General features: G+C 44.2%; 1 protein-coding gene across 1 annotated transcript; it reads left to right on the top strand.

The window, feature by feature from the left end:
- The first annotated feature begins 7,392 nt into the window (after positions 1 to 7,392).
- LOC144827997 (histone H3-like) lies at positions 7,393 to 7,779 on the top strand. Its single transcript, XM_078686144.1, has one exon. It carries the CDS (start codon positions 7,393 to 7,395, stop codon positions 7,777 to 7,779), a length of 387 nt encoding a protein of 128 aa, XP_078542270.1.
- Positions 7,780 to 15,928: the final 8,149 nt, after the last annotated feature.

Below are 15,928 nucleotides of genomic sequence, written 5' to 3'. Positions count from 1 at the left end.
TGACGGAGTTCTTTTGTTCCTTGCCGATGGTGTGTGTGAGTCAATAGGAGGTAGTGTAGTCAGTGCAAGGTGAGTGAATATTAAAAAGGATAAACAGTCCACAATAGATTTTATTGGCGTGGCTGCTTCCCTGATTAAAAGGGGGTGAGAGGGGAGCTGGAGACTGTGGTGAGGTTCAGACTCTAACTCGACCCCCTGGTGTGGTCAACATGTTTCTCGCCATCTGGCGATTCGTCAGGACCAAAACAAAGTACTACACGTGAAAAAGAAGTGGTGAGAAAGTTCATACACAGGGTAATAAGAAAATACAACCTCACTGGGTCTGGTAAAGAGAGGGCCTGGGATCCTGCTCTAGTTAAGCGACCTAAGAGTTGTAGGAAAATACAAGGGAAGCAAGTTAAGCCATATCTCAAGGTTAATATTATGCATTGAGATAGTGAAAGGTGACTATTAGATATATTGCTCTCCACACTGTGGGGTAAAAGGGGGCGTGCAGGGAGTGCATTCATACAGGTCATTCATAATCGGTCTAAATATGGCACGACTATAATCTCTCATAGGAGACCTCAGAATGTGGTGAATACATAATTAAATCTTAGCCGTGAAGCAGAGTCCTATCCATGCAGCACCCAGTACCTGGAAACAATCAGGGAGATCTTACCCTAAAAGAGAGTAACAAGGCCTCGCAGTATGCTCCCGTGAGGCCAGCGCTGTCTGATGGATATACCTGTGGGATGTCAAGGGGCAGGTATGCATGTGTAAGTAAAGGACATAGGAAAGTCATGTATGCCTGATAATCAGGGTTCCTACTGGGGGGGACATAAATCCGGGACCAGTTAGTGCGAAGCGCTCAAAGGGCCAGGGAGTGGATAGTTGGGAGCCCTCCCAGTTGAACATGCCCTGTGGTAAGGCATACAGTGGTCTGGTGAGTATGGAGGCAGAGCCTCTGTCTAATTGGAAAGTCGGCATACCGGAGGCGTCCCCAGCGCATGGCACAGTCCGCACGGAGGGCGTCAAAGGGCAGCTCGCGCTCACCGTCTGTTGGCGCTGGTGTGGAGAGCTCTAAGAACCCTGGTTATGCCGCGTCAGGACCGACCAAAACAAAGAAGCCCCCACAACACAATAGAAAACTCCCATAGTACAGAGGCATTAGCGGGACTCGGGCAGGGAGGGAGCTCCCTCATTCCTGCACCGACGTCCATGGAGTAGTAAGGGGGCGGGGGAAGGAGATGAGGGGGCCACTTGTAGAGCTGGCAGATAGGTCCGTGCTCAACTGGGTAGCGAGGTTGCCAGGAAGGGAGGCAACCTTAAGGTCATCAAGCGAGCGGCAATGGGAGAAGGAAGACAGGGGTGGGACAGCGAAGGGGAGGAAGGGAGGGGGGAGAGAGAGAGAGCTTACCTCAGTCCGTGCGCTGGGACGGTGGAAACACCTACCCCTCATGCTCGCGGCACCTGGTCATGGTGCGGAGCAGCTGGTGGCGAGTTCCGGTGGTGACCGCCTATAAGGGGGCTGGCAGCTCGTATCTGCACGCATCATCGCGGCAGTGGCGACTAATGCGCGTCATGCGCATGCGCACCAGGAAACTAGATCACGGGGCTGGGGAGAGGGTTGTGATAGTCGTGGCCATCTTGGAAGGGTGTAGTTTGCGAGTGTCGTGCTTTATGCGCATGCGCACCTGTGGCCCAAGGACTTGAGGGGTCAGAATATTTTAGTGGCGATCGTGGCAGCCATGTTGGAACTGATCGCTGGTGATAGCAGTAGTAATATTGGTGGACTGCTTAGGGCCCATGGGGTAATTGTTCCGTTTAGATTGATTAATTAATTAACAAATGTGTGGTCCAGTGAGATCACCAATCATGAAGTCAGGCTGCATGAGGGGGGGGGAAGAGGAGTGTTTACTTCCTCTTTCAACTGTATGGAATCCTCCTTCCCCTCAGCGTTCCTAGTTAGTTGGAAAATATCTTGAGTCTTGCATACGAAAGCAAGCTCCCTTCCAACATGCCTGCTGACGTGGCATGTCGATCAGCAGCTGAAAACAGCCGTAAAAGCAGAGTTCACGCCAAAACAGGTATGGAACGCCCCCCCCGGGTACGGTGCGTACCCCCCATGATCGCAGGGGTACGCACCATACCCCTGCGATCATGGGGTGTATGAGCCGTACCCCATGTACGATGGGTAGACCCATCGTACATGGGGTACGGTTCGTACACCCATTGTACATGGGGTATGGCTCGTACAACCATCGTACATGGGGTACGGCTCGTACACCCATCCGACATGGGGTACGGCTCGTACACCCATCGCACATGGGGTACGGCTCGTACACCCATCGTCCATGGGGTATGGCTCGTACACCCCATGAATGCAGGGGTACGGTGCGTACCCCTGCGATCATGGGGGGTACGGACCGTATGGTGTGTATGTGTTTGTGTGCTTTTCCGTGTGACTCGCCCTTAACTGACGTGGACCGTACGAATCGCGTCTTCATACCCCGGTCCGGATCGTACTCGTCGGTTCGTACGGCATGTGTACCAGTCGTACAGCATGTGCACGAGTCGTACGGTTCACGGTTTCAACCTTGCAATACGTACGGATTGCGATGATTCGGTCGATTCACGGAATACGGATCGTACTACACGAGTCGGACGGACGGGTACGATTTGTACGGAGAGGGCTCCAGATACAAATCGGAATTGACCCCCTAATGTAACAGTGGTACAGCCCCTGTTGACCTAAATGCGTTTCAAATAGAAAAATCAGTACAGATGACACAGCTTGTTGTACAACCTGTTATACTGCTGTGCCTGCACAAATTGAGAATGTTCCTACAGTGATGCCTCCAGGCTATTGTAACTGTACCAGCACCTGTTACTAGGGTAATAACTGCACAGCCATAAGAAATTCGCACACCAATTGCTCTGATTTATGTTGTTCAAAATGCAGCAGTTTAAGGAGCCATTGGAGGAGCACCTGTGACAGGGTTTAATATGCAAAAGATACACAGATGATGAAGGGAATGCAGAGCAAATCAAACATTCACCCCCGTCAATAGACATGGGCTAAATCCATTGTTCTTTTGTTCACCATGCCACTCCAGTTTATACCCAGCCATATGCAAATCAGTCTTTACCCTGTGCCTCATGGGAACAGCACAGACCGAACTGCCAAGCCAGGTACTCCCTGGACCGGAAACAAGCATACTGTGACTGGTTTCAAGGCATCACCGCTCATCAGCCATGCTAGCTTGAATCAAGCAGCACAATGTGCCTGGAACCCATGTCTGGACATACCTGGCGCACTTAGGGTGAGACATCACAGAATTTACAGATTATTGCGTAGACAGCACTGCAAACAATTCAATCACTAAGAGAGTAGAGGGTTGCCTTTACGACACCAATAACACAGGTTGAGACCAATCTTTTTGAACATAGGATTTTCCCCTATGGTTTAAAGAGATGGCAGAGAATGAAAAGACAGAGAATCAGGCTCCTGCTGCACAGCAGGCAGAGAAGGAGAACCAATTGAATGTTCTGAAAGAAAAAAATAGAAGTAGAAGAAATAATCAGATGATGTTTAGATCTTGAATATGTGAATCAGTACCAAGAAAAGGAGCTGATATATTTGAGCAAAGAGATCAGTAGACATGCAGCAGGTACTCATGATAAATTAACACAATTAGCTAAGAAATATGAAGTTGATATTTCATAAAGTGTTCTATTTCAGAAACGTTTCAGTGTATAATTGGATGATGAAGCTATTGAGACAATGCTTTCTTCAGGAATATGATTGCACATCACTGAACTAGTAAAATGCATTCATAGATGGAGTGAATTCGACAAATTAGAAAGCAAATGGGCAAAGAAGAATGAAATGAAAAAGAAATAATTAGAGGCAGTAGAGGAAAATAATAAGCCACAGACAGATGAAAGAGAAGCTTCAGCTTATCTGTTGAGGGAAATAACAGTTGGATGGGTAGTTAATGTACCTTGGAGCAGAGGCAATCTTGCAGCATTTACGAATAAGTTTCCAAAATTGAAAGAGAAGCCTGTACAGTGGTACACACAAGCTGACAGATTTTTTAAGATGTCAAAGGTTCTGTGGAATGATTTGAATACCTTCTTGGATGCTGTAGTGCCAAGTGATGCGTGGGCCAAATATGAGATTTCTGTACAATGGCCTTGTGCAGAACCAAAAAGAGATACCCGCACTAAGGCACCATGTCCTGTAGTTATGGAGAAATATGTTGCGGCGATTATATTTCTGAAAGACAAGGTTCCTCCAAAAGGTATTGATTGGGTAAAGATTTAAAGAACCTCACAAGAGCCAATGGAATCAGTATGTGATTACTATGAGAGATTGCTTCAGGTGTTTCAACAACACAGTGGATGAGAACATTTTGCACCGAGTGATATGGGAATTTTTTTTTGCCTCGGTTTGTTCTTGGATTAATACCAGAGATCAGTATGCACATTCAACAGAGTGTGATTTGCTGTCAGACAAAATTGTTGGATGGGATCCTAAGATATGCAAAGCACTGCATTGACGAACAAGAGATGAAAAAGAAAAAGCTTAAGGAGGTGTATGTTAGCTTGATCAGAAAGGTTTTCAGAATCAGTCATTTGCAGGAAATCAGGGTGGAATGCAAGGTGTTGGAGTGCAGACTCAAGGTATTCAAGGAAGATTTAGTGCTTTATAGGAAAGTGGTAGAGGTGTCCTGATTGATCTGAAATATGGTAGGTGTTGCAATGCTGAAGAAAATGACCCCTTGTCACATCTGTTAATAAGAGAGGACATTGGAAGAGGAAGTGTAGCATTAATCTAGATAGAGCTGAACTAGTTAAATGCAAGAAGGAAAATAGATGCAAATGCAGAATGTAAAGGTTCAGCAAATGCAAGTGCCAATGCAGAAAAAGGTGCAAATGAGGCAGGTTCCATAAGACTCAAATGTCCCACAGAATATGGGAAACTCCAGATTTAATATGACTCAGATGCCTAAGGCTATTACAAACCCATTTCAGAACCAAAATCAGAATCTATTTTTGCAGTTCCCAATGCTAGACAAAGGCAAGTTTGAGTCCCACAATAACCAATGAAAATGCCTGAAGATGGAGGAAGAATGCATGCTTAGTGCAGTCTTGGAGGTAGAACACAGTGGACCATTTGTAGAAGAAAAAGTTGATAGCCATCAAGTGTAATTTTTGATCAACACCATTGCAATCCATTCCACTATTAGAACAGCAGAAGTCCCAAACCCTCTTGAGAAAGAAGGTCTACGTTGTAGAAGTTTCAAATAAGCAGATGATAAACCCAGTTTCAGAAAACGTTCCTGTAAAATTTGGTTCATTTGAGGAAAATCATCAATTCTTTTTCTGTGATTCTAGTCCTGTAAACCTATTAGGGAGAGATTTACTGTGCACAATAAATTGCACTATTTACTGTAGCCAGATGGTGTTGAATATCAAACACATGATGAAGATGTGTAATTTAAAATGGCCAGACAAGAAACAGCTATAGGATTGTATTCAGTGAGGGCAGTTGAAGACTCCTGATTTAAAGGAAACTTTGAACCCAGAATTATAGGATTTAAGAGGAAAAGATGTTGGACTGGTTAAAGGTTAAAAACCTGTCAAATTCACAGTGAAATCAAATGCAGTGTATCCGAGAACTCCACCATATAATTTGACCACAGAAACTATTGCAGGAATAACACCCGTACATGTTGAGAAAAGAGATTTTAAAATATATTGTTGGAAGTCCTTGCAACTCTTCGACGATGGGTTTGCAGAAACCTATTGGTGAATATTGGATTGTGTAGGACCTCCGAAAGATTAACAGCATTGTTGTTCCATGTTCTCCTTTGGTACCGAATCCAGTCACCTTATCTTTCCCAATAATGTACACAGCAGAATGGTTCAATTTCATGGACTTGTATCAGACTGTATTTTCTGTTCCATTTCAGCCATTTTTCGTTCTCTTTCATGTTCAAAGAGAGAGATTTGGCATGTGCTGAGTTCCTCACGGGTACACAGAGAGCCCACTCATTTTCAACCCGGTTTTGAAAAAGAATCTTGATTCTCTGCATATGCTTTACGTTTTTATGACGTATATTGATGACCTACTTGTGGCATCAGATACACGAGATGCTTGCAAACAGGATACAATTTTACTTTTTAAGCACCCGGCTGAGAACGGACACTGAGGGCCTGATTACGACTTTGGCCGTGCGGTGTTGGTCCACCCCACCGCCACACCAACAAAGCGTAGTCAGGCCGCCCGGCAGATTATGAGTTATTCTCGTGATTGGCAGGCTTTTTTTAGATGTTCCTATGGCATCGTCCTGAAAATGGGCACCGCAATGGGAACACCAATAACAGTTACTACATGGCATAGACTGAAAGTCCAGGCAGTGCCGGAACTAGTGTGCATACACATAGGGGGCAAATCCTGTGCCCCCCTGTGTGCCTCCACATGTGGAGGAGGCACAGGGTTTTCTCTCCATCACGTTGTTCCTAGAGTAAGAACCTCCATGACAGTGCTGGTGGAGAGGAAACTCGGAATATGCTTGAGAGGACCACAGTAGTCTAACCAAGCATGTTTTGGACTCCTGACCACTGCAACACCATCTGGGAATGGCAGTTTGCCTAATGGCTGCAGCGGGGCTGTGGCGGTCCAACCACCCAACTAGTAATCGGGTGGTAGGGAGACTGCCACAGCTGCATACCCATGAGTCTGGCGGTACGTGGACTGCCAGAGTCGTAATCAGGCCCAGAGAGTCTGCAGATAAATTGCAATGCTGTCCAAAAGAATTCCAATACTTGGGACATATCATTGAGAAATGAGCGAGAAATGTGTCACCAGAGAGAGTTGAGACCATCCTTCAAATGAACCCACTCAGAACACAGAGAGAAGTCTGAATGTTTTTGGGAGTGGTTGGCTAGTGTAGACAGTGGATATCAAACTTTTCTCTAGTGGCTAAGTCTTTACTGAAGCCTACACACAAAGATGTGCCTGATCTGCTTCCATGGGACAACAAGTGCTTAACAGCTTTCCTAGAGCTTAGAGAAAGTCTCTATCGAGTGCGGCACTAGTAATGCCTGATTACAGAAAGATGTTCACACTGTTTTACAATGAGAGTGTGGGCTGCAATCTCTCAGTGCTTGTTTAGATGCATGGAGATGCAAGAAGACCTGTGGCTTATTTTTCAACTATGCTTTACCTTATAGCCACAGGACGGCCTGGCTACCTCAAATCAGTTGCAGCAGGTGGAGTCAATATCGAAAGATGCGGAAACATAGTGATGGGACATCCTTTTACTGTTATGATCCCTCACTCTGTTAAAATATTGCTCACCAGAATGAAAACTTCCTTCGCTGAGAGAGACCGCTCCCGCCATGGCCCGCACCAAGCAGACAGCCCGCAAGTCCACCGGCGGCAAAGCGCCCCGCAAGCAGCTGGCCACCAAGGCTGCCCGCAAGAGCGCACCTCACCGCTGCCGGCCCGGCACCGTGGCTCTCCGCGAGATCCGCCGCTACCAGAAGTCCACCGAGCTCCTCATCCGCAAGCTGCCCTTCCAGCGCTTGGTGAGGGAGATCGCCCAGGACTTCAAGACCGACCTGCGCTTCCAGAGCTCCGCCGTCATGGCCCTACAGGAGGCCAGTGAGGCCTACCTGGTCGGCCTCTTCGAGGACACCAACCTGTGCGCCATCCACGCCAAGAGGGTGACCATCATGCCCAAGGACATCCAGCTGGCCCGTCGCATCCGAGGCAAGAGGGCCTAAGGCGACGGACCGACCCGAACAACCACCACCAGAACGGCTCTTTTAAGGGCCACAAAAAAAAAAAAAACAATACATGAGTAATAGTAGACTCACAAATTATGAACAGCAGATTCTGGCTTTAGAGAGCATTGTTTTAAAACCTTGCCAGATCTTAAATCCATCTACACTGTTGCTTGTGAATAAGGATTTCAATGGAGATGAAGTTGAGCATGATTTTCTAGATGTCATGAATATATGCACCACACCAAGGCCAGATATAAAAAATAAACATTTTATTGACACTGATTATGTACTTTTTGCAATGGTTCATAGTAGAGAAACAATGAAGGTAACTTGAGAGCAGCTTTCACTGTCTGTACAATTCAAGAAGTTGTTGAAGCTTCATGGGATTCGAAGTATTACTTCAACACAAGTTGCAGAATTGATTGCCCTTACCAGAGCATCAGGTTTAATATTCCAAATGAGAGGGATTATATTTACACATAGTCAATATGGCTTTCGTGTTGTCCTTGACTTTGAACAGTTAGGGTCACAAAGAGGTTTTATAAACTCATCTGGAACCCCAATTAGGAATGGGGAACTTGTAAGAAAACTGCTTGAGGACTGTAAAAGCCAACAGAAGTTTCAGTTGTTAAATGTGCAGCTCAGAGGAGTTGCAATGAATATGTGACAGTTGGAAACAGATTTGCGAATGAAGTTGTTCTGTATTGTTCACTTGTGGCCTGCACATTTAACGGGGCTTACACAAATTAATCTGAAGAGGACACAGTTTTCCCAATGTTGTTGTCAGTGGCAGATACATGGGAAAAGCTCAGAAGATTGCAGGAAAATGTTTCAGAAGCAGAACAGAGGGATTGGATCATAGTAGAATGTGAGAAAGATACAAATTACATTTGGATGTCAGCAGATGGAAGACTATTGTTGCCAGACAGTTTGTTGTTTCCCATGGCACAATACTTCCACGTTCCAAACTTTCTAGAAAGAGATGCAATGCTGAAATTATTCAGACAGAATTGATGTGATTCCAAAATTAAGAAGTTTGCAGAAGAATTAATACATTGTTGTGTGACATGTCAACAGATGAACATAGGGAAAAAAAACACCAGTCACATAGGAAGATCCGATGGACCCTTCAACAGAAAGCAAATGGACTTTATGAAGGACCCTGTTTGTAACAAGTTATGTCCTGTTAATAGTGTGTGTGCTCTCTCAATGGGTGGATGCCTACCCAACAGGGAGCAATTACAGTCTCACTGAAGCTAAATTGCTGTTGAGAGAGTTGATGCCTGGGTACAGATTACCAGTTTCTCTGGAATCAGATCATGGAACCCATTTCAATAATGAGGTCCTGAGAATTATTTGTGCATCATTACAGATTGAGCAGGGATTACACTGTAGCTATCGACCAAACATCTCTGGAATTGTTGAACAGCTCAACTGAATAATAAAGTCCAGATTGGCACACGTTTGTGCTTCCAAATCAATGGATTGGCCAGATGCTTTACTATTGGTGTTGATGAGTCTCCAAAGTATTCCTGACAGGAAAACAGGTTTAACTCCCCATGAGATTTTGATGGGGCATGCAATGGGACTGTCCGCTGTATCTGCAAATGCACAGTTGAACATCACAGAAGATGTGATATTAGATAACTGAAAAGGATTGGCAGACGTGGTGCATTCTGTCTCTTACCAGGTTGAAGCTGTCGCCTTAAATCTACATCAAGACTAGTGCCATGACCTTAGTTCCAGTGACTCAGGTGTTGGTCAAAAAGTACATTTGGAACAATCAATCAAACCAGATGCATGTGTTGCACTCTCAGAGAGTAAGAAGTCCATCCAAAGAAATAGTGTTCTAGGAGCCAGAACCAAGAGCACTAGTGACAGAACCGTCACAAATTGGCCAACTGCAAGGAGCAATACAGCAAGATACACAACAGCAAGGAAAAGAGAGGGATGAAGAATGATTAACAGTTGCATCAATCCAGGTTCCTGTGATTTCACATAATGGCATTAAAGTCTCTAGAGAAGAAGAGACAACATTGTCAACATTAGAAAACAGTTGAGACAGCACCAGAACAAACAGATGATCTGGGTGAAGCAACAAGTACTGGAACAAGAAGAGTTACCCACAGTGACAAATGTCCACAGAATTATGGTCAAAGGAAATTGAGAAGAGACAGAGTTAAGTGGTATAAGTGAGGCGGGTCAAAAAGAGAAAGATTGTCTTGTTGGAAGTATTCTGCACCTGAATGGGAATACTACACCGATCAGGTGCCAGTGGAAGAATTGCTTAATCTGAGATCAGAACTGTGTGAAACCCCATGACATAAAACTAAAACAAAACAGGGAAAAAGCTGTATGAAATGATTTCTGAAAAGAAATAAACATTCAAGAGGCTTTGTTAAATGAAAAAGTGCAAAAGAATGGAAAACAATTTTTTTGTTTAAAGAAGATTTCCCTAGACCCAAGGCTACAGCAGAAGAGTATGGATAGCACATTTAGAAGAAGAAGTAGGGTTAAGGATTTCTATACAAAGATTGATGTAAATAAAGGCTGGAAGTACTTATTGCTTAAAAATAGATCGTTCAAGGAAACTGTTAGAAATGGGACTGCCGGTTGGCTGAGATATGCACCCAGGCCAGGCAGGAACCACCACTCTAGTGGGGGTAAGCTAAATACACACTGACAGATCGCCTGTGTTCACCCTCTGGTAGCTTGGTACAAAGCTGTCAGGCTTATCTAAAGAAGTAATGTGTAAAAGTATTTGTTCATTACACACACACACACACACACAATAACATTATGAATACACCACAAAAGACTCCATACAGGTTTAGAAAAAATAGATTAGTATATTCTGAACAAAATAAGAAACAAATGACAAGAATACAATGTATAGAAGTTGTGATAATACATTTTAAAGGAATAAATGCAATAAAGAAAGAGCTTAGATGCAAGTAGCTCTAAAAAAGTTATTTTTGGACGCGCTGGACCAGGGCAAAGTCAAAGTCGGACCACCAGCGGTGGAGAGCTGGCCGGGTACAGGATCGATGCATGTCTCTGTAAATGAAGTACTTTTCCTGGTCACAAACAGCGAGATGTGTCAAAGTCAAGTCCCACAATCACAGGATGTGATGATCTTCTCCACTCAGTGAAGGCGATGCATCAGTCCCAACAACGGGTGCTGGAGTCGAGAGGCCAGATTTTGCCACACAGTTGGGGAATGCATCGATCTCAAGAAGCTGCAGTGGCAGCGATAAGCTGCCGATACATTGATCTCTGGAGGCAAAGCTCTAGTTCCGAGGCGATGCGTGTATTTTACTACAGAAACTGGTTTGAGGCGCTGGTTCTACTACAAGGAGACAGGAGATGTGGCAAAATCCATGTTGCAAGTATTTGGGCCACGGCCAGTGAGGCACGCGCAGTGGAAGGGGCAGAGACTTTAATATCTTTGAGTTTCAAGCAACAGGAGGCAAGCCAACAAGCTCTTGGAGATCAATTAGGGCCAGATAACGAGGTTGGTGTTGCAGCGATGAATCCGCTCTGCTGCCGCACCACCAAACCTGTGGTGAGGCCGCCTGCAGACATGCTTTTTATTGGCGCTCCCATGGCGGTGCTTTAAAAACAGGCGGGACAATGGGAACGTCAATAACGGTTCCTGGACAGCATGGGCTCAAAAGTCTATGCCAAGCCAAAACTGATGTGCATGCACACAGGAGGGTACATGTTGTGAGGCACAAGGGGGTCCTGCAGAGTCCCCTTTGTTTTCTCCTCAATATTGGTGGCAGGCTCTCAGGTACACAGAGCAGTCAGTGCAGGGAAATCCACACTTTCTAAAAGTGGCATTTCTAAATCAATAATATTAAATCCAACTTCACCAGTAAGTAAGATTTATCGTTACCATTTGAAACATATGAACCCTTGAAAAAACTACTTCTCTCTGATCAGGAATTACAGCTTAAAGGTGTTTTAAGGAATATCCAAAGCTAGCCTAAAGGAGGAGTAGGCCTCAAAGTAGTGAAAAACAAAAAAGGGTGTTTGACATGCAAAACATAAAGGTACATGTCCTACCTTTCAATTATATACTGTGCCCTTAATGTTACTTAGGGCCTACCTTAGGGGTGACCTAAATGTAATAAAAGGAGAGCTTAAGGCTTGGCAAGTAGTTTTAAATGCTAAGTCAAAGTGGCACACGCAGGCACTGCAGTGGCAGGACTGAGCCAAGGGTGAAAGTCTACTGCTGTGAGTGGCACAATCAGTGCTGCATCCCAATAGTAGCATTTGAGGGTACACATCCTGGATATATAGTATACCCCTGTACAATGGACCTACCAGTACAACAAATATGCCAATCAGGTAGACATCAATATCACATGTACATGGGAGTACCATATACTCTGTAGCAGTGGTTAGCAGTAGTAAGGTGCTCAGAGTTCTAAGGCCAACAAATAGAATCAGCAAATGCATGAGGTAAAATGCATAAAGTGTGGGGTCAGTCCACTTCATGAATGACAGGTCTAGCATGTGTCACCCAGCAGTGAAATCCACCTAACCTCTAGGAAGTTCTTACCGTAAGGCAGGAAACCTCAGATAGACCATCAGCATTGGCGTAGTCTACATCATGTCTGTGTTCCATCATGAAATCAATACACTGTAGGAAAATGGGCCACCTCAACAGTTTTGGATTCTCTCCTGTCATTTGCATGAGCCATCTGAGGGACCTGTGGTCTGTCAGAATCCAGAAGTGAGTTCCAAACTGGAATGGCCACAAACTTCTTCAGAGCCCAGACCTCAATTTCGTTCCCAGGCAATAACCTCCTGGAGATGAAGGCTACAGGTTGGTATAGGCCATCCTCACTAATTTGGGATACTACAGCCCCTATGCCATGCTCTGATGCATCTGTTTGAACAGTAAACTCCTGGGAGAAGACAGGGGCTTTGAGCACAGAAACTGTGCTCATGGCCTGCTTAAGCGAGTAAAAACAGTTTGGCATGCCTCCTGTCTAAATCAAATTTCTGGGCTGCTCTTCTTCGAACACAGCTCTTTCAAGGGGGTAGCAATGTTGCCTTATCCCTTGGTAAAACCTCCTATAGTAGCCAGTGATGCCCAATAACGCTCTGATTTCAGTTTAAGTGTTGGGGGTAGCCAGACCATGATGGTTTCTATCTTGGCCTGAAGGGGTTTCATCTTCCCACTGCCTACCAGATGTCCCAAGTACACCACAGACCCCTGTACTATCTGGCCCTTACTTGCCTGGATAGTCAGGTCTGCCTGTTGCAGAGCCTGAAGCCCTTCCTGGTGATGAAAAGGTGGTCCTTCCAGCTGCTACTGAAGAGAGCTATGTCAACCAGATAGGCAGCAGAGAATGCCTTCATACCAGCATGGACCTGGTTTACAAGCGTCTCGAAGGTGGCTTGGGCATTCTTTAATCCAAAGGGCATCACCCTAAACTGATAGTGGGTTCACTGACAAAATATTGCCTCTGGAAATACCTCCATACAAAAATATACTGACATAAGCATTGTTGTCAAAAATATTGTCATTGTATATTTATAAAGTGAATGGTAAAAATATTGAACCAGAAATATCATTGTCAATAATATCATTGTACAAATTATCGTTTTTTTAAATATATATAAGTATTAAGCACAAAACCGCTCATTAGGATGTCGGTCGGAGGCTTTTCCAACCGACATCCATGGTTTAAAGTCCAACCTCCTAATTTCAATGTAGAAGAAATCACCCGCAGCACAAGCTCCCATAGCGAAATGGGAGTTTTTTGACCACACCATGTGGGGTCGCATTATCATATGGTGTTCGGTCCTGCCGATCTACGGACAGTCGGTTCCCACACTGAAATGGTGTTAGAAGGACTCAAGTCTACCCGACATCCTAAGTAGGACCTACATATAATAAAAAGTAATATAATACAAATTAAATATATTTAATTAATTTAAAAATAAATATGACTATTATATATATTCAAAAAAGTAAAACAGACATACATATGTATTCACTGAAAAAACCATAGGTTTCACACCAGTTATAGTTAGGAATTAGCATTAAAAAACCTATTAAATTCACTGAAAAAAAACATAGGTTTGACACCAGTTATAGTTAGCTGGAAATTTTACTGACATAAAACCATTGAAATTTCCACGTTATAGTTAGTTGGACTCACTATAACTTGCGCGCCTGCAATGCACTGCTGATGACATCACATATTACATCACTCATGACATGGTCCCCGGGGCGCGTAGCGTAAGCGCGTCGGGTCATATGTACTGAAAATAACACTTTGCATTGGTTCAGAACAGTTTTTTTTCCAAATGATTAAAGCCCCCACCTTGTTTCCTCATTCTCACTTTGTACTTTGACTGAGGAAGACCTGTTTCTAGTAAGTGAGAAATGGCTACAGTAGCAGCAGCAGCAGGAGCATCTCAACCACCACCACCACCACCACCACAAGGACCACCACAACACCACAGTGGTGGTGAAGAAGAAGAGGAGGAGGAGGAGGAGGAGAGGCAGTTCCTGCCTGAAGATAATACCCCCTATAAACCGAAGGAGCACATTGTGCGGGAGTTTTTTAAAATCCCAAGGGGACTAAAGAAAGTAAATACCATGATTCACCATATGTAACGCAGGCACCCAAACAACTATGCTGCGGCAGAGGTCAGAGAACTGACAAGAAACCCTCCCCAATCTTTTCCCAGCACCTCCAAAAGCAAACAACCCACTCCATCGGGTCCAGAGACAAGGGAGATGGTCCCAAATATCCAACCCCAGTTTGGATATTTTAAAATAGTTTGTATATTTTGCGGGACTACAATTTCCTATGGAGAGCAAAGTATCAAATTGATCAACCGTGCTGGAGACAACCACAACTGCAAAAAGAAACCTTAATTTTTTCCTGATTTTTTTTGCTCCAGTTGAGCCGTTTACAATTCCCTGTTTTTTGTTTGTCCCCATAAAAATTACAAAAAATATATAAAATTGTTCATAAAAGCCAAAAAAAGTAAAAAATGTTAAAAAAACAATAAAAAAATATAAAACAACAAAAAGAATTAAAAAAACTGTTCTTTTTAGAACTACCTCCAATTTATAAAAAAATGCTACATTTTAAAAAAACTCTGTCATTCTTTTTTTTCCAAGGTACGCTCCCCGGTACGCTCCCCGGTGCGCGTACCGGGCGCTCTGCCACCCCCCCCCGCGAAAATCGAAAAAAAATAGAATTTTTTTTTGCCCGCGTGGCCCTTTTATGGCCCCCACATCAAACCTAGGGGGTCAGGGGGGGTCTACCCTGCCCCCTTTTGGTCATTTCCCCCTTTGTTTTTGCCACCTCTTGTGTCTCGATCCTACCGAGACATAAGATGGCGGCCGCTCCAGACTGTTTGGAATGTTGACAGACACCCGAGAGCCAATCAGCTTTCCGCTCGCGAACTCGCGTAGCGCGCTGGTGCGCGCCCCGGTGCGCGTACCGGGGCGCGCCTATCGATATATATATTTTTTTAACCTAAATTACTCAAAATCCGCTGGAGCACATATCTTGAGACATAGCAAAGGCACATCGGGCTGCCAGTCCCTACAATTTTGCCAAGTTTGGTGGAAATCCATTCAGCCGTTCGGGCTAACAGTGAGTCCAACCGCCCTATGGAAATTAACATGGGGAAAACTCGTTTTGGGACCCCCCTTTTATCTCGGCCCCCGCATGACAAATCCCCCCGAAACTTTCAGGGAAGGAGCGGAGCGCAGCGAGGCAAATTTAAGGACAATTACAGGCAGATCCCTCAATCTGCGCCAAAGTTATTCCCAATAGAATGTTGCGGATTTCCTATGGAAAACGATCCTAACTATAACTACCTACTGCCGACCGCCAGTAGGTAATATATATGTATTTGCATTTATATATATATATATATATAATAATAAACAAATATGTTCGATTTACATTTTAATTTATACATTTATTAGAAATCTAATAATAAACTGACATATATATATATTCACAGAAAAAAACATAGGTTATAGACCATATATAGTTAGGAATTAGCATTTACAAAACCTTGAAAATTCACTGAAAAAACCATAGGTTATAGACCATATATAGTTAGGAATTAGCATTTAAAAAACCTTATTTTACTCACA

This window comes from Lissotriton helveticus, chromosome 4_1 (assembly GCF_964261635.1).
Source record: "Lissotriton helveticus chromosome 4_1, aLisHel1.1, whole genome shotgun sequence".
In the NCBI taxonomy this organism is placed as follows: domain Eukaryota; kingdom Metazoa; phylum Chordata; class Amphibia; order Caudata; family Salamandridae; genus Lissotriton; species Lissotriton helveticus.
The sequence above is the reverse complement of the archived record's forward strand: the minus strand, read 5'-3'. Positions and strand labels throughout refer to the sequence as shown.